The sequence below is a fragment of the Globicephala melas genome, chromosome 6 (assembly GCF_963455315.2).
Source record: "Globicephala melas chromosome 6, mGloMel1.2, whole genome shotgun sequence".
NCBI classification, from domain to species: Eukaryota; Metazoa; Chordata; class Mammalia; order Artiodactyla; family Delphinidae; genus Globicephala; species Globicephala melas.
The window spans coordinates 36878373-36897415 of record NC_083319.1 but is presented as its reverse complement, the minus strand read 5'-3'; the positions used below and the strand labels follow the sequence as shown (position 1 = coordinate 36897415).

General features: G+C 39.8%; 1 protein-coding gene, 1 long non-coding RNA gene and 1 other non-coding gene across 3 annotated transcripts in view; 2 read left to right on the top strand and 1 right to left on the bottom strand.

Moving 5' to 3' along the window:
- The window catches only part of LOC138842711 (uncharacterized), a 69203-nt gene that overhangs the window by 43201 nt on the left and 6959 nt on the right, over positions 1 to 19043 (top strand). The gene's annotated exons all lie outside the window — the stretch shown is intronic.
- Positions 2823 to 3784, bottom strand: LOC115867777 (olfactory receptor 13C7-like). Its single transcript, XM_030884142.2, is given in 3 exon segments — positions 2823 to 2972; positions 2974 to 3402; positions 3404 to 3784. Coding segments are annotated over 3 exon segments (960 nt in total).
- On the top strand, positions 8063 to 8168 carry LOC115838714 (U6 spliceosomal RNA). Its single transcript, XR_004033732.1, has one exon. It is a non-coding gene; the product is annotated as a U6 spliceosomal RNA (small nuclear RNA).

Below are 19043 nucleotides of genomic sequence, written 5' to 3'. Positions count from 1 at the left end.
TTTCCTCAGTAAACAACATCTGTTTACTTACTGAATAGTTTTCTTCTTTTCTATATTTTGTTCCTTATTTGTTTTTCTGATCTGGTTTAATTAGCTAGAATGATGCAGACATCGAGAGCAGAGGTCCTAATCCAGACATGCATCGTAGGCATGTCGTTGGTATTCTGCCGTCAAGTATGCTGTTTGCTGTTGTTCTTCACGAAGGATGGTTTCTTCTATTCAAGTCCACTACTTTAAAAAGTCAGAAATAGATGCTAGATTTTACCAAATGACTTCTCAACATTTGTGGATGGGATTACTTTTTCTTATTTAATCTGTTAACAAAATGGTTGCAGTAATTGATCTCCTAATGTTCCTAATGTTAGAAACCTTGAAATTCCTAAAAAAAAACCCACTGGGTAATGTGTATTATTTGTTTACTGTACAATGATTTAAATCTACTTAGGTTCAATAAATGAGTTTTTTCATTTGATGAACTTTCTTTGTTCTTTCATAATCCTCGGATTCTTTCAAAGAAAGAATTCTAATACTTGTCTACTGGTATTGACTCGTAAATTTTCAACAAGCATGTTAAGACTTTTGTTGCATTTCAGTATGAATGCAATGGATTGTATTTATAAGAATCCCTTCCCACCATATCCTTTGTAAGATGAAGCCTTCAGTGGCCTTTGCTTCTCTTTCTCCATTTCCCAGCTTGATGAAGTCATCTAGAATTGTAACTGGAGCTCCATCATTGCTTTCTTGTTACTGTTTACCTCGACATGATTGCTACTAATTCCTTCATAGATTTGTCTTTGCAAATTTGGTATAAGAATTGACTAAACTTCATTGGTCTTATGCATTTCATCATTCTCCACTGTCTCTTCTATGGCATATCCATCACATCCTTTCATTTATTTATTTTTAACTGTTTGTTGGGAGAATGTTCTAAATAAATTTTTTTTCAGGAAGGAATTGCAGGGGTATGTGCTTTCTGTGTTTACACATGACAGCAAGTGTCTTTTTAACCCTCGTATCTGTGCAATGATGAGGGGTATGTAGAACTCGGGACTCACAGCCCATTTCCCTCACAACTTAGTAAACCTTGTTCCACTGATGTCTACATTTAGGGCTGCAGAACAGCTGGCCAATGGCAGTCAGATTCTCATTCCTTCTTAGGAAATATGCTTTTCTTCTGTGTAAAAGTCTATAGAACTATTTTGGTATATATAGGCATCAAAAGTTATCCTTGAATATTTATCCTAGGTAGGTGTGCCTTTTGCTACAATTCTTATCTGGTGATTGATGAACATTTTATGAACAAAATATCTAAAACTTCTATTCAGTGAAATGTGTTTTTTTCTCTTTAGTTATTATTTGTCTTTTGTCTGCTCTGTTTTTTCTTCATGTTTTCATGATGGATCCCCCTGGTCTATCTCCCATGCCTCTCATCTTTTCTCAAATAACTTAAATCTCTTTGTTTTTCTCTCTGAAGTCTAGGAGAGGAATTTAAGTTATTTTTAATTTTAAAGTTCATTTTAAAAAATTGTGCCATCTACTTTTAAATACTTTCTACTGAATTTTATTTGATCCAGTAAGTGGAATCTTTCCCCTAAGAAAAAGTTCTTATTTCCCAGTTATCTTTTCTCCTAGCTTCTTTTTTTATAGACTTCTCTTGTTTTATTGATTCACTACCCTCTTGAATTCTGCTGAGAAAACCACTGAGAATTTTCTTTAATGCTTTCACCATCTTCCTGCAATGACTGTTTTTCAGCAAAGGCTGATTGTTTCGATTGTTAGTTTCCTCTCTGTTGGATTAAAAATTGATATCAACTGTCAGAGGTTTTCTATTCTACTCATTCTTTAACTAGATGTCTAGATTAATTACTCTAGGGAGCTGCCTTGGAATTCCTCACCAGTCATGTAGGTGATTCTTAGATGTCTCCTCCTCCCTCTGAGCATCACCTCCTCTCCCTCTGACTACCGTGTGGCTTTGGGGTTTCTTAGGTAGAAAAGCAAGCGATGGTCACCCCTTGGCTGCACACTCGGTCAAGCCAGGTCAGGTGGTTAATAGAATTCATTTGATTCTCCTCGGTACCTCTCAGTTTTGACATTACTCTGATGACCCTTGGAGGCCAAGGATATCTAGGGAAAGAACCCAGGGATGAATAACATTTTCAAAAAAGGGAAAAGAAAAAAGGCCTGAACCTTTGACCTTTGCATCAGTTTCGCCACACCTTGCTCTCCTCTCTGCTCCAAAGATATAAATGATTTTCTGGTGGGGGACTTGGTTAAGGACAAGAGAAAGAGGTTAATTTTGAAGACACAGGGAGAGAATGATTCAAGAAACAGTTTTAATAATTTAAATGACAATAAGGAGAAAGAGGCAATGAGGATAAGGATAAAAATATTACTGTTATTTAATAATGGAGTAGGAAGAGTTGACATAGGTGACATAAAAATAAGAACCCTTTCAAATATGTTCAAAGGGCGAGCCAAGGAGTAATTGAATTATGGCCCTACAGACTTGAGCTTTTCATGAGTTAAACAATAAATCTTGAAGGGTTACTTTTCCTTGTTATCAATTTGTTTACTATGCATCACAGATATAGAGAACTGTAAGGCTTGATCAACAGAAATATACTTTTGTAGAATCGCCTATAGAATGAGGGGAAAATTCATATTAAATGCTTTATGTTCACACAAAGCTCTTGGGTGTAATGAGATTCCGTGTAATTAGATTTACCTACGTAAACTTGCATGAAGTTAGCCCTTCATCTTATCCTCCGAGACCCTCAGGTAAGAGAAACCAGGGAACAGGAACCATCAGGACCCCTCCAGCATCACTGGGTGAAGCGTTTCCGAGTTACCAGGTTCCTCACAGCGGCCTTCGCCTCCTTATTCCTCAGGCTGTAGATGATGGGGTTGAGCAAAGGGGTCACCACTCCATAGATGAGGGAGGTGAGCTTGTCTGCAAGGTCCTGTTTGTCTGCCTCCCAGGGGGTCCTTGGATTTAGGCTTCCCATACATGAAGAGGATGGTCCTATAGAAGATGACTACAGCTGTTTGGTGGGCAGAGCAGGTGCAGAAGGTCTTTTTCCTCCTCTCAGCTGAGGGGATCTTCAAAATGGTAGCGATGATGAACACGTAGGAGAAAAAGATGAACAGAACTGGGATGCCCAGGAAGATCACATTGGCCACCACCATACTGATTATATTGATGGAGATGTCAGCACAGGCCAACTTCAGGACAGCCAGGATCTCACAGGTGAAGTTGTTGATGACATTGTCCCCACAGAAGGGTAGTTGCATTGCTAGGGATGTCTGCATCATGACAGTGGTGCTTCCAGCTGCCCAGGAGCTGGCAGCCATGGGTGCATAGGCAGCCTTGCTCATGACCTCAGGGTACCTCAGGGTACCTCAGGGGGTTGCAGATGGCCATATGGCGATCAAACGCCATCATGCCCAGAAGCACACACTCCATGGCAAAGGAGAGGAACATCTGCACAGCACATGCTGAGAAGGGGATGGTTTTCCTGGGGGTCAGGAAGTTGTCAAGGATGAGGGGGACTGAGGAGGTTGTGTAGCAGATGTCCAGGAAGGAGAGGTTCCTCAGGAAGAAGTACATGGGCTTGTGTAGGCAGGAGTCCAGGATGGTCACCAGGATGAGGACCCCATTGCCCAGCAGGGTCACCAGGTACATGGACAGGATGAGCACAAAGAACGTTTTCTCCAGCCTTGGGTGGGCTGAGAGGCCCAGGAGAATGAACTCTGTCACAGAGGCTGTCTGGTTGGCACTTTCCATGGTCTGTCTCATCTTTCAACTAAATAAAATACTCAGTGATCCAAACTCAACATCCTTTGTCTCATGTAGGTCCAGGGCATCTGGTCTGGAGTTCCAGTCTGGCTGAGTGATTGAAAAACCATTGTGAAAGTCCACAGTCTCTATTTGTTTCCAAGAAAAAAGAGAAATAAAATTAGAAATTACTTTGGGGTCATAGAATATCAAATTTACAATGTTTAAAGTGAAGATTCTGATTATTTAATGCATTCAATCAGAGACAAGATACATAACATATTCATTTTAGTGGTTCTGTGTCCTATATGGCAGTTCATCTCATTAAACTTGGCCAGAAAAGTGACTTTAAGTTTGCTCTGTGTTCTCCCACTTTGTGCTAGGTACTAGGGAAATCATTAGTTGTGAATACTCACTCTGTTTCTCCAGATCATTTTCACAGAAAACATACTCCTGTTGTTCCCAAGATCTCTTTTCTCATGAGCAATGCTAGCTCCAGGGCTTTCCATTCATCTGTCTGTCCAGCTACCTGTCTTGTCCGTTTGTGCATCCATCCCTCCATCCCTCCATCCCTCCATCCCTCCATCCCTCCATCCCTCCATCCCTCCATGCCTCCATCCCTCCATCCCTCTATCCCTCTATCCCTCCATCCCTCCATCCCTCCATCAATCTATTTGTCTGTGTCTGAATATCCATCCATCCATCCATCAAAACACTTGTTGGGTGTGAGAATTCCCATGAGGAACAGGGGTGACTCATGGCCCAGGCTTAAATGGGCACACAACCTGTCAGGGAGGGGAAGCAGAAGGATTCAGGAGAGGCCAGAACATCCAAAAGGACATTCATTTTGATAGAACAGGGGTCATGAAATGCTTCTTAAGTGATGTAGAATCTAGCTGGGCTTTTAAGGACAAAAGGACACTGGACATGGAGAGATACCTTGGGGAGGTCTCCAAGGTAATTTTGTGATCTGGAAATGCTGATATGTTCCTAATAGTTTGAATCTGATGTTTTATGAAGATAGAGGACTGTCTCCAAAAATCCACAGTGGGTCACAGCTTCTGGAAATCTAGTTCTCTTAGATAACTAAAAGCAGTGCTTTTTTCTTTTTTTTCGGTCTTGAATATATTTGACATAAAACATGTAAATTTAAGGTGTACAATGTGTTACTTTGATACATTTACATATTGTAATATGATTGCTGTTGTGATATTTATTACATAATTATGATACAATATTGCTGTCTATATTCACTGAACTGTGCATTAGATCACTGGGTTATTTACTACTTGTCACAAGTTTGTACTCCTAAACAACATCTATTTTATGTTATGTTATTTTATATTTTTGTTATCATTCCCTCTTGGTGAATGTCCACACAGGAATCAGTGGACATTAATAGTCCTTGAACATTTTGGCTAAGCTTCTAGGTATGTTACACAGAATTATATCATGATCATGCTTCCCCAAATAATCTAGTCCAACTCTGTCTCCCATTGTAGATCTTTTTCTGCACCACAGTGATGCATGGCTTTTCAGTTTCAGCTTGATTTCCTCTAATGATGAAGAGCCCACTACATTCCCAAATGACCTACTCCATATTTGCAGAGCTCTAGAGTATTAGAAAATTCTTTTTCACAAGAGAGAGGCATGGACATATATACACTACCAAACGTAAGGTAGATAGCTAGTGGGAAGCAGCCGCATAGCACAGGGATATCAGCTCGGTGCTTTGTGACCGCCTGGAGGGGTGGGATAGGGAGGGTGGGAGGGAGGGAGACGCAAGAGGGAAGAGATATGGGAACATATGTATATGTATGACTGATTCACTTTGTTATAAAGCAGAAACTAACACACCATTGTAAAGCAATTATACCCTAATTAAAAAAAAAAAAAAGCACAAGAGGGCTTCCCTAGTGGCGCAGTGGTTGAGAGTCCGCCTGCCGTTGCAGGGGACCACGGGTTCATGCCCCGGTCCAAGAAGATCCCACATGCTGCAGAGCGGCTGGGCCCACGCGTCAGGAGCCTGTGCTCCGCAATGGGAGAGGCCACAATGGTGAGAGGCCCGGGTATCGCAAAAAAAAAAAAAAAAACCACAAGAGTTCTCATATCACGTTCTTGCCAGCGTTTGGCGTTGTCAGTCTAAAGTTTTACCCACTCTGGTGATGTGTAGTTTTATCTCATTGTGGTTTTCATCTGCATCATTTTCCTGATAACAAGTAACCTTGAGCACTTTTTCATGCGATCATTGATCATTCCTGTATCTTTCTTTGTGAATTATCTGTTGAAACATTTTGTCCATTATTATAGTTTTCTGTTGTTTTTTTAAAAAATATTGAGTTGTAGGAAGTTCTTATATATTTTAGATACAAGTCCTTTGTCAGATATGTGTACTGTGAATATTCTACCAGTTTGTGCCTTGCATGTTCATTTTCTTAATAGTGTCTTCTGCTGAGCACATGTTTTAAATTTTGATGAACTCTATCATTAAAACATTTTTTTTGGTTATTACTTTCCATATCCTCTGTAAGAAAATTTTGCCTACCCCCCAATCACAAAGATGTTTTTCTATGTTTTATAATAAAAGCTTTATAGTTTCTTTCAGCTTTTATGTTTAGGTCTATGGTCCATAGCAAATTAATTTTTGACTTTTTTTGGTCTAGTTCTATCAATTACTGAGAAAAGGATATGAAAATCTCCAATTCTGACCGTGGCTCTATTTCTCCCTTTAAATATGTCTGTTTTTCATTCATATTATTTTGAGGCTTGGTTACTAGGTGAATATACATTCATGATTTTATGTCTTCCTGATTATTTGACACCTTATCCTTATGAAATGTCCCTCTTTATTCTGGTAATATGCTTTGTCTTCAAATCTACTTTATCTGATACTAATGTAACTCTCCAGCTGTTTGCTTGATATATTTTTCCATCCTTTTACCTTCAACCTGTATGTGTCTTTATTTTTTAAATGCTTCTTTTAGACAGAATACAGTTGAGACTTGCTTTTTTACCCAGTCTGACAGTCTCTGTATTTTAATTAGTAAGTTTGATCCATTTCTATTTAATGTAATCACTGAATAGTTGGGTTTAGTTTACTATTTGTTGTTGTTTTCTATTTATCACATCTACTTTTTGTTCATCTGTTCCTATTTTCCTCCAGTCTCTTAGGTTAATTGAATAATTCTTAGAACTAATTCCATTTTAATTTATGTATTGGCTTTTTAGCTGTAGCTCTTTGCCTTATTTTTCTTGTGGTTGCTCTAGGTATTACTATGTACATCTGAATATTTTAGCGGTCTCAAAATTCTTGCTCAAACAAGGATACAGATATCAATTAGGCAAATGAATGAATCAGCCCCAGTGCCAGACTAATTCTACCAGAATATCCTAGGTACTTGCTACTCAAAGTGTGATCTAACACCAGCAACATCACTTGAAATCTTGTTAGAACTGCAGAATCTCCAGTCCCATTCCAGATTTACTGAACTGTAATCTGCATTTTCACAAAATTCTCAGGCGATTTATATGCATGTTAAAGTTTGAGAAGTAGTTTTCAATAATTAATTGAAATTCTAGAACTATACAGAGCAAATTTTAGACACATTAGAATCCCAACTTTGCAGTGTCCATCACGTCTTGGAATTCACCACACCATGCTCTTCTTGGGTCAACTTGGGTAGTTTTGTTTGCTCCACAGTTGTGAGCACTACTTCTAAACCAACCACAATCCCACAGCTGCCTTTTGTTGTACTATTAGTTTGTACAAATTCTTGGCTTCCTGCATTATTCTGAAACCTGATACTCACACCTAGCCCCCTCAAAGTGGAAAATGCACAGTGCCTTTTCTCCATGCAATGCCACATTCTTGTGTGTGTGTGTGTGTGTGTGTGAAATGCTGTCGTCTTTCTACCTCCACAGCTGTGTTCTTCTTGAAATGGAATAACTTCTGGGCTGAAATGGTGGCTCTCTTGAAAATCAGACAACCTGCTTCTGAAGCTCTGTGATATGGTCCTATTGTTAAAAACAGTGGTCATTGTTTGGGTTTCCTAGGTAATAGACTCTAAGGGATTCAGCATCTGAATTTTGGTGGGACACAAAAATTCAGCCCATAATAGCCCTCCTGGTGTAAAAGCAGCCCTATCTCCTCCTCATGAGCAGGATCAGTTATATGCCACTAGGATAGTGACTCCTTTCCTTGCCTGCTGGTCTCTTGACATAAAAGTCCAACATGACTGGGGATAGCCATAGTTTAAAGTTAGCAGATATAACAGAATAGAAAGTCCAGTGCTCACTTCAGCAGCACATATACAAAAATTGGAACTATACAGAGAAGATTAGCATGGCCCCGTGCAAGGATGACACACAAATTCATGAAGCATTCCATGTTTTTTTTTTTTTTTGGATGGTATGATCCCATTTTTGTTAAAAAAAACAAAACAAAACCACCACACAGGTGGGAAAATGCATAATATATAAATGGGAAAAAGTCTTAAATGGTAAATGCCAAATTGGGTAAGAGTACTGGGAGTTTCTACATCTTTGTAGTGTTTGATTTGTTTGTTTGTTCATTTTACAATGAATACATATTACTTTTTTCACTTAAAGAAGCATTTATTCCATCCTTCCCTCAGACAGAGAGGGATCTTTCTTACTTGTTTTCTTTTTTTTAAGTAATATATGTATATATAATTTATTTATTTTTGGCTACGTTGGGTCTTTGTTGCTGCGCACAGGCTTTCTCTGGTTGCAGCAAGCAGGGACTACTCTTCATTGCGGTGCATGGACTTCTCATTGGGGTAGCTTCTCTTGTTGCGGAGCATGGGCTCTAGGCGTGTGGGCTTCAGTACTTGTGGCACAAGGGCTCAGTAGTTGTGGCTCACAGGCTCTAGAGGGCAGGCTCAGTAGTTGTGGTGCACGGGCTTAGTTGCTCTGCGGCATGTGGGATCTTCCTGAGCCAGGGCTCGAACCCGTGTCCCCTGTATTGGCAGGCGGATTCTTAACCACTGCGCCACCACAGAAGGCCTTACTTTTTTTTTTTTAAAGTAGATTTAGAGCAATGTTGTCAGTTTCTTTGACTATCTATTCCAGTGTCTCATAACTATTTCCCTTATGCTGCTGTTTTAAGCCAAGTTTCTCAGTAGAAAGCTCACCATCATGTACATGAAAGTGCATGCTTAATAATAATAGCTGTTATTTATTCGAGCAATCATTATGTCCCAGATCATCTTCTAAGCACTTAATATGTATTAACCCATGTAATTTTTAATAACCCTGTTAGTAGCTGCAGTTTACAAATGGAGAAATGAAGCATAGCGTTTAAGAAACTTTGCTAACTTGCAGACTGTACGCACATACACTTCATATAAAGAATCCTCCCTGCACTTGAGAAATACTCTTTTTTTAAAAAAAATAAATTTATTTATTTTTTGGCTGTGTTGGGTCTTTGTTGCTGTGCGTGGGCTTTCTCATTGTCGTGGCTTCTCTTGTTGCAGAGCACAGGCTCTAGGCATGCGGGCTTCAGTAGCTGTGGCACGTGGGCTCAGTAGTTGTGGCTTGTGGGCTCTAGAGCCTTAGCTACAAAATAGTGCCATTTTCTCTAGTCGATTTCTTTCTGTCTCTGGTTTTGTGTTTGTTTTGTTCATCATGCTTTCTAGATCCTCACACGACACTCACTACTTGAAGGCACCCTGTAAATGTCAGTTAGGAAGCCTGAAACTTTTGTTGCTTCATCAGTAGGCAGGATAAGCTTCCTGCTGCCCAGTGCGGGGGAGCTGCCGATATGACTTTAAATCTTGAAGTCTGGGAAAGTGCACATTCCATGTTTTTAAGATGACAAAAAAAAAAAGAAGTCCAGAATTTAGTCCTTATATCTATGATCTGTTCACTTTTAAGAAAGTTACCAAAGGGGGCTTCCCTGGTGGCGCAGTGGCTGAGAGTCCGCCTGCCGATGCAGGGGACACGGGTTCATGCCCCGGTCCGGGAGGATCCCACATGCCGCGGAGTGGCTGGGCCCGTGAGCCATGGCCACTGAGCCTGCACGTCCGGAGCCTGTGCTCCGCAACGGGAGAGACCACAACAGTGAGAGGCCCGCGTACTGCAAAAAAAAAAAAAAAGTTACCAAAGCAATCCAATGGGGGAAAAGATAGTCTTTTCAACAGATGGTGCTGAAACAGTTGGATATTCATAAGTAAAAAATTAATGCGATCCTTGCCTCACACCATACAAAAAATTAACTCAGAATGGATCACAGACCTAAATGTAAAACCTAAAATCATACATCTTCTAGAAGAAAACATAGGAGAAAATATTTGTGACCTTGGGTTAAGTAAAGATTTCTTAAATAAGACACCAAATTTTAAAATATACTACAAAATTTAAAACTTTTGCTTTTTAAATGACACCATAAAAAATGAAGACAAATAAAAAGGACTGACAAATAAAAAGACAAATAAAAGGACTGCAAATTATATATATGATAAAGGTCTTATATCTAGGCTACATAAAAGAACTCTTACATATGACATAATAAAAAGACAAACAACCCAATTAAAATATCTTCACCAAAAGGTATGTCAGTGGCTAAAAAGCACATGAAAAGATGCTCAATATCAGTAGCCATCAGGGAAATGCAAATTAAAACTACAATGACATACTATTGCACAACCACTAGAAGAGCTGTATTGGAAAGACTAATAACACCAAGTGTTGGTGATGTGGAGAAATTGGAACTGTCATATATTGCTTCATGGGTATTTAAAATGTTACAATCACTTTGGAAAAACAGTTTAGCAGTTTCTTAGAGTTAAACACACCTGTATCATATAACCCACCAATTCCACACAAAGTTGTGTATATAAATGTTAAATAGCAGCATTACTCGTAATAGCCGAAAACTGGGAACAATCCAAATGTTGATCAATGGGTGAATAGATAAGCACAATGTGGTACAACTATACAATGGAATACTATTCTATAATAAAAAGAAGCAAACTACTGATACATTTTACAACCAATGAACCTCAAAAGCATGCCAAGAGGACCTTCAAGATGGTGGAGGAGTAATACGTGGAGATCACCTTCCTCCCCACAAATACATCAAAAATACATCTACGTGTGGAACAACTCCTACAGAACACCTACTCAACACTGGCAGAAGACCTCAGACTTCCCAAAAGCTGTGTGGCTGTCAGGGTCTTGGTGCTCTAGCTGGGTGTCAGACCTGAGCCTCTGAGGTGGGAGAGCCAAGTTCAGGACATTCGACCACCAGAGACCTCCCAGCCCCATGTAATAGAGCTCTCAGTTGGCAAAAGCACTCCCAGAGATCTCCATCTCAATGCTAAGACCCAGCTCCACTCAACGACCAGCAAGCTCCAGTGCTGGACACCCCATGCCAAACAACTAGCAAGACAGGAACACAACCCCACCCATTAGCAGAGAGGCTGCCTAAAATCATAATAAGTTCACACACACCCCAAAACACACCACCAGGCATGGTCCTGCCCACCATAAGGACAAGATCCAGCCTTATCCACCAGAACACAGGCACCAGTCCCCTCCACCAGAAGGCCTACACAACCCACAGAACCAACCTTACCCACTGGGGGGAGACACCAAAAACAACGGGAACTACGAACCTGCAGCCTGCGAAAAGGAGACCCCAAACACAGTAAGTTAAGCAAAATGAGAAGACAGAGAAATACACAGTAGATGAAGGAGCAAGGTAAAAAACCACCAGGCCAAACAAGTGAAGAGGAAATAGGCAGTCTACCTGAAAAAGAATTCAGAGTAATGATAGTAATGTCCAAAATCTTGGAAATAGAATGGAGAAAATACAAGAAACGTTTAACAAGGACCTAGAAGAACTAAAGAGCAAACAATAATGAACAACACAATAAATGAAATTAAAAATTCTCTAGAAGGAATCAATAGCAGAATAACTGAGGCAGAAGAACAGATAAGTGACCTAGAAGATAAAATAGTGGAAATAACTACCACAGAGCAGAATAAAGAAAAAAGAATGAAAGGAGTTGAGGACAGTCTCAGAGACCTCTGGGACAACATTAAACACACCAACATTCAAATTATAGGGGTGCCAGAAGAAGAGAAAAAGAAAGGGTCTGAGAAAATATTTGAAGAGATTATAGTTGAAAACTTCCCGAATATGGGAAAGGAAATAGTCAATCAAGTCCAGGAAGCACAGAGAGTCCTATACAGGATAAATCCAAGGAGAAACATGCCAAGACACATATTAATCAAAATATCAAAAATTAAATACAAAGAAAAAATATTAAAAACAGCAAGGGAAAAGCAACGAATAACATACAAGGGAATCCCCATAAGGTTAACAACTGATCTCTCAGCAGAAACTCTGCAAGCCAGAAGGAAGTAGCAGGATATACTTAAAGTGATGAAAAGGAAAAACCTACAACCAAGATTACTCTACCCAGCAAGGATCTCATTCAGATTCGACAGAAGAATTAAAACCTTTACAGACAAACAAAAGCTAAGAGAATTCAGCACCACCAAACCAGCTTTACAACAAATGCTAAAGGAACTTCTCCAGGCAGGAAACACAAGAGAAGGAAAAGACGTACAATAACAAACCCAAAACAATTAAGAAAATGGTAATAGGAACATACATATTGATAATTACCTTAAATGTAAATGGATTAAATGCTCCAACCAAAAAACATAGACTGGCTATATGGCTACAAAAACAAGACCCGTATATGTGCTGTCTACAAGAGACCCACCTCAGACCTAGAGACACCTACAGACTGAAAGTGATAGGATGGAAAAAGATACTCCATTCAATTGGAAATCAAAAGAAAGTTGGAGTAGCAATTCTAATATCAGACAAAGTAGACTTTAAAATAAAGACTATTACAAGAGACAAAGAAGGACACTACATAATGATCAAGGGGTCAATCCAAGAAGAAGATATAACAATTGAAAATATTTATGCACACAACATAGGAGCACCTCAATACATAAGGCAAATGCTAACAGCCATAAAAGGGGAAATCGACAGTTACACAATAATACTAGGGGAATTTAACACCCCACTTTCACCAATGGGCAGATCATCCAAAATGAAAATAAATAAGGAAACACAAGCTTTAAATGACAGATTAAACAAGATGGACTTAATTGATATTTATAAGACATTCCATCCAAAACCAACAGAATACACTTCTCAAGTGCTCATGGAACATTCTCTAGGATAGATCATATCTTGGGTCACAAATCAAGCCTTGGTAAATTTAAGAAAATTGAAATTGTATCAAGTATCTTTTCTGATCACTACGCTATGAGACTAGATAACAATCACAGGAAAAAAAACTGTAAAAAATAGAAATACATGGAGGCTAAAGAATACGCTACTAAATAATGAAGAGATCACTGAAGAAATCAAAGAGGAAATCAAAAAATACCTAGAAACAAATAACAATGAAAACACGATGACCCAAACCTATGGGATGCAACAAAAACAGTTCTAAGAGGGAAGTTTATAGCAATACAATCCTACATCAAGAAACAAGAAAAATCTCAAATAAACAACCTAACCTTACACCTAAAGCAATTAGAGAAAGAAGAACAAAAAAAAACCAAAGTTAGCAGAAGGAAAGAATCATAAAGATCAGATCAGAAATAAATGAATAAGAAATGAAGGAAACAATAACAAAGATCGATAAAACTAAAAGCTCGTTCTTTGAGAAGATAAACAAAATTGATAAACCATTAGCCAGACTCATCAAGAAAAAAAGGGAGAAGACTCAAATCAACAGAATTAGAAATGAAAAAGGAGAAGTAAAAACTGATACTGCAGAAATACAAAGGATCACGAGAGATTATTACAAGCAACTATATGCCAATAAAATGCACAACCTGGAAGAAATGGACAAATTCTTAGAAAAGCACAACCTTCTGAGACTGAACCAGGAAGAAATAGAAAATATTAACAGACCAATCACAAGCAGTGAAATTGAAACTGTGATTAAAAATGTTCCAACAAACAAAAGCCCAGGACCAGATGGCTTCACAGGTGAATTCTGTCAAACATTTAGAGAAGAGCTAACACCTATCCTTCTCAAACTCTTCCAAAATATAGCAGAGGGAGGAACACTCCCAAACTCATTCTACGAGGCCACCATCACTCTGATACCAAAAGCAAAGATGTCACAAAGAAAGAAATCTGCAGGCCAGTATCACTGATGAACATAGATGCAAAAGTCCTCAACAGAATACTAGCAAACAGAATCCAACAGCACATTAAAAGGATCATACACCATGATCAAGTGGGGTTTATCCCAGGAATGCAAGGATTCTTCAATATACAAAAATCAATCAATGTGATACACCATATTAACAAACTGAAGGAGAAAACCATATGATAATCTCAATAGATGCAGAAAAAGCCTTTGACAGAATTCAACAGCCATTTATGATAAAAACTCTCCAGAAGGTAGGCATAGAGGGAACTTACCTCAACATAATAAAGGCCAGATATTGCAAACCCACAGCCAACATTGTTCTCAATAGTGAAAAACTGAAACCATTTCCTCTAAGATTAGGAACAAGACAAGGTTGTCCACTCTCACCACTGTTATTCAACATAGTTTTGGAAGTTTTAGCCACAGCAATCAGAGAAGAAAAAGAAATAAAAGGAATCCAGATCAGAAAAGAAGAAGTAAAACTGTCACTGTTTGCAGATGACATGATACTATACATAGAGAATCCTAAAGATGCTACCTGAAAACTACTAGAGCTAATCAATGAATTTGGTAGAGCAGCAGGATACAAAATTAATGCACAGGAATCTCTTGCATTCCTATACATTAATGATTAAAAATCTGAAAGAGAAATTAAGGAAACTGCCATTTACCATTGTAACAAAAATAATAAAATACCTAGGAATAAACCTACCTAAGGAGACAAAAGACCTGTATGCAGAAAGCTATAAGACACTGATGAAAGAAATTAAAGATGATACAAACAGATGGAGAGATTCCATGTTCTTGGATTGGAAGAATCAACATTGTGAAAATGACTGTACTCCCCAAAGCAATCTACAGATTCAGTGCAATCTCTATCAAACTACCAATGGCATTTTTCACTTAACTAGAACAAAAAATTTCACAATTTGTATGGAAACACAAAAGACCCCGAATAGCCAAAGCAATCTTGAGAAAGAGAAACAGAGCTGGAGGAATCAGGCTCCTGGGCTTCAGACTAAACTACAAAGCTACAGTAATCAAGACAGTATGGTACTGGCACAAAGACAGAAATATAGATCAACGGAACAGGATAGAAAGCCCAGAGATAAACCCATGCACATATGGTCACCTTATTTTTGATGAAGGAGGCAAGAATATACAATGGAGAAAAGACAGCTTCTTCAATAAGTGGTGCTGGGAAAACTGGACAGCTACATGTAAAAGAATGAAATTAGAACACTCCCTAACACCATACACAAAAATAAACTCAAAATGGATTAAAAACCTAAATGTAAGGCCATACACTATAAAACTCTTAGAGGAAAACATGGGCAGAACACTGTATGACATAAATCATAGCAAGATCCTTTTTGACCCACCTCCTAGAGAAATGGAGATAAAAACAAAATAAACAAATGGGACCTAATGAAACTTAAAAGCTTTTGCACAGCAAAGGAAACCATAAACAAGCCGAAAAGACAACCATCAGAATGAGAGAAAATATTTGCAAATGAAGCAACTGACAAAGGATTAATCTCCAGAATTTACAAGCAGCTTGTGCAGCTCAATATCAGAAAAACAAACAACCCAATCCAAAAATGGGCAGAAGACCTAAACAGACATTTCTCCAAAGAAGATATACAGGTTGCCAACAAACACGTGAAAGGATGCTCAACATCACTAATCATTAGAGAAATGCAAATCACAACTACAATGAGGTATCTCCTCATACCAGTCAGAATGGCCATGATCAAAAAGTCTACAAATAATAAATGCCAGAGAGGGTGTGGAGGAAAGGGAACCCTCCTACACTGTTGGTGGGAATGTAACTTGGTACAGCCACTATGGAGAACAGTATGGAGATTCCTTTAAAAACTACAAATAGAGTTGCTATATGATCCAGCAATCCCACTCCTGGGCATAAATCTGGAAAACATGAAAACTGTAATTTGAAAAGATTCATGCACCCCAGTGTTCATAGGAGCATTATTTACAATAGCCAAGACATGGAAGCAACCCAGGTGTTCATCAACAGATGAATGGGTAAAGAAGATGTGGTACATATATAGAATGGAATATTACTCAGCCATAAAAAAGAAGGAAGTATTGCCATTTGCAACAACATGGATGGACCTAGAGATTTTCATACTAAGTGAAGTTTGTCAGACAGAGAAAAACAAATATTATATGATATCACTTATATGTGGAATCTAAAAATAATGCAAATGAACTTATTTACAAAATAGAAACAGACTCACAGACATAGAAAACAAACTTATGGTTACCAAAGGGGAAAAGTGGGGGAGGGGGAGCGATAGATTAGGAATATGAGATTAACAGATATATACTACTATATATAAAACAGATAAATAACAAGGATTTACTGTATAGCACAGGGAACTATATTCAGTATCTTGTAATAATCTATAACAGTAAAGAATCTGAAAAAGAATATATAAATACACACACACATATATATTCATAGACATATATATACATACATATATATATATCTGAATCACTTTTCTATACACCTGAAACTAACACAATATTGTAAATCTACTATAGTTCAGTAAAAAGAAAAAAGAGAAAAAGAATTAGAGGAAGAAATTGTAAACCAAAAAAACTGAAAATATAGTGTAAGAAAATGAAAAAAAGTTCAGATTGCTGGGTCCTACCTTTGTAGATGGTCTTAAAGATCAGTGTTTTGGTTTTCTCTTTTAAATAAATGCTCTCCATGTACCTCTGATGTACACCAGTCTTGGGAATCACTGACGCCATTAAACCATCTCTGGTTTAAAGGTAGAGAAACTGAGGCCAAGAGAGGTTTGTGAATTGCACGTGGACCTGAAGAAGGGGTGCTTGTTTTCTACTCGGTAATGATACAGTGTCCAAAAGAGGTTATCTCAGGATGTTAGGAATTAAGGGACGCAGAATCAATTTTAGAGAAAGGCTGCTTTACTGTCAGGGAGTTCAGAATTTAAAGCTTGGCAGAATCTTCAGATATTAAACCCATCAGGTCCTCTTCTCTAACCCACCTGTTGTTACAGGGGTCCTGTCTTCAGGAGGTGATTTCTTGGCTTCTGTTTGAACATTTTGAATAATGGTGGGAGTGCTCACGGCCTCCAGTGTTGTTGTCGGGAAATCTGGGCTGTTAATTAGAGTTCTTCAGGGACCTGATATGTGCCCTTTTCTAACTTATCCCTTCCTCCACTGGTCCTAAGTCAGCCTCCTGGGCTCATGCAAAACACATCTGCTCCCTTGCTACAACAGCAACCTTCAGAGCTTTTGGAAACAGTTGCCTTGTTCCCTCACCCCTCCTCCCTGCCTCCTCTATGCTCAGCCCTCTTTGCATCAGACTCTTTTTTCCTCCCAGCTGGTGAAGAACTAGCTGTAGAGGTCACCCGGCAGTACCCAGGGTCCCATGTAGGCTGGGTCTCTTGCTTGCCAGTTTACCAGGGGCCAGGAGAAGTGACTGTCTTCTGGGTGTAGAGGGCTCCAAAGTGCAGCCACAGCTTGCAGTGCACAGAAGCTACAGCTACTCACAGTGTCCTTGCCTGCCCTTGGGGCTCAATGAGACAAGGAGACGAGGGCTGACTCTCAAGGCTGAGACTCAGCCCGGTACCCCAGCCCAGAGGAGATGGCGCTGCAGGGTGGGCGGGCAAGCCTTGCCCAAGCGCTGGGCCAGTACCCCCTTCTCTGTGCTCCGTACTGCTCTCCAGAGGGTCCCACGATGACTCTCTCAGGAGTTTAGAGCTGGGTTGCTTTGGGGCCAGGCCCTATCCCAGAAGCAATTTAAAGTTTGGTGAGAGGCTCGGAATTTAGACTTCACCTCATAGATCCAATTAGACAATGTTGTGAAGTCTACCCAAAACTCCCCTCTCACTAGGAATGGAAACCTCAGCTTAGAATGTTCTCTAGCCAGGTAATCAGAGTTCTCCCAGGCTTTGATCACAATTGGTCCAGGAGCCAACAGTTGGCTCTGTCATTGGCCCTAAAAAGAGCCTCGAAGGGAAAAAGAGCTGGGCCTCAGTGAATTCAAACATTCCTGGGAACTTTGGACAGATTCCTGGCCACCTAGGCATCTCCTCCCCTCCACTGGGTGACCCAGGGTGCGCTCTCGCGCTCTCTCTCTCTCTCTCTCTCTCTCTCTCTCTCTCTCTTTCTTCTTCCCCCCGCCTCCCTCACCCTCTCTCTCCCCCAACAGCCTGCCCTCCACTCTGAACAATCCCTATGCTACAAACATGTCATGTGTGCCAGGCCTTGTGCCAGGTACCAAAGGGTAGGGGTGAGTGGGCGACACGATGGCCAGAAGTGAGTCTTTGCCTTCAGAGAATGTCCAGCAGAGAGGGAACATCCAGAGACTGAGGCAAGACTGAGAATGTCACAAAGCTGTCCAGGGGGCTGGTCACGGGAGGAGCAGGCAGAACTAGCCCAGGGTGACAATAACAGGGATGGAGGAGAGAGTGGCCCTGGGAGACATTTAGGAGGAAGAAATGATAGGATTTAGAGATAGATCTGGAGTGGGACATGCAGAAGAGAGGAAAATGAACAATGGGTAAATTCCCAGATCTTGTGAACGGGAAGAAAGACCTGGAGGAAGTTAGGAGGAGAGCCTGTCTGGGCTGGTGGAGGTAGGGTGGCTACAGCGTTGTCTCTGACATTTCTGTGTACAGTTTCTCTACATCTTTGTGCCCAGCTCCAGGCTGGTTACTAGAAATAGAGATATGACTAAGAGATAGTTTCTGTGATTGAGGGAGTTTACGGCCAGTTTGATTTGTTGTATTTGAGATAATGGTGAGGTATTAATATTAATATGGGTTGCCATTAATTTACAACTGTTTTCTTAATCTTATCTAATGCTCCCCAAGCCCCATGAAGTAGGTACGAGGGACACTTGGATATAAGCGGGTGGAAGGACCCTCCTTCGCTGGGCTGCAGTGACTCGTATTTGGGATGTCTAGCATCTTTGACCTCTGCTCTCTAAATGCCAGGAGGCTCCCCCTCCTTCACGCTTGGGCTTCCTCAAGGGTTAGGGGATGTCTTGG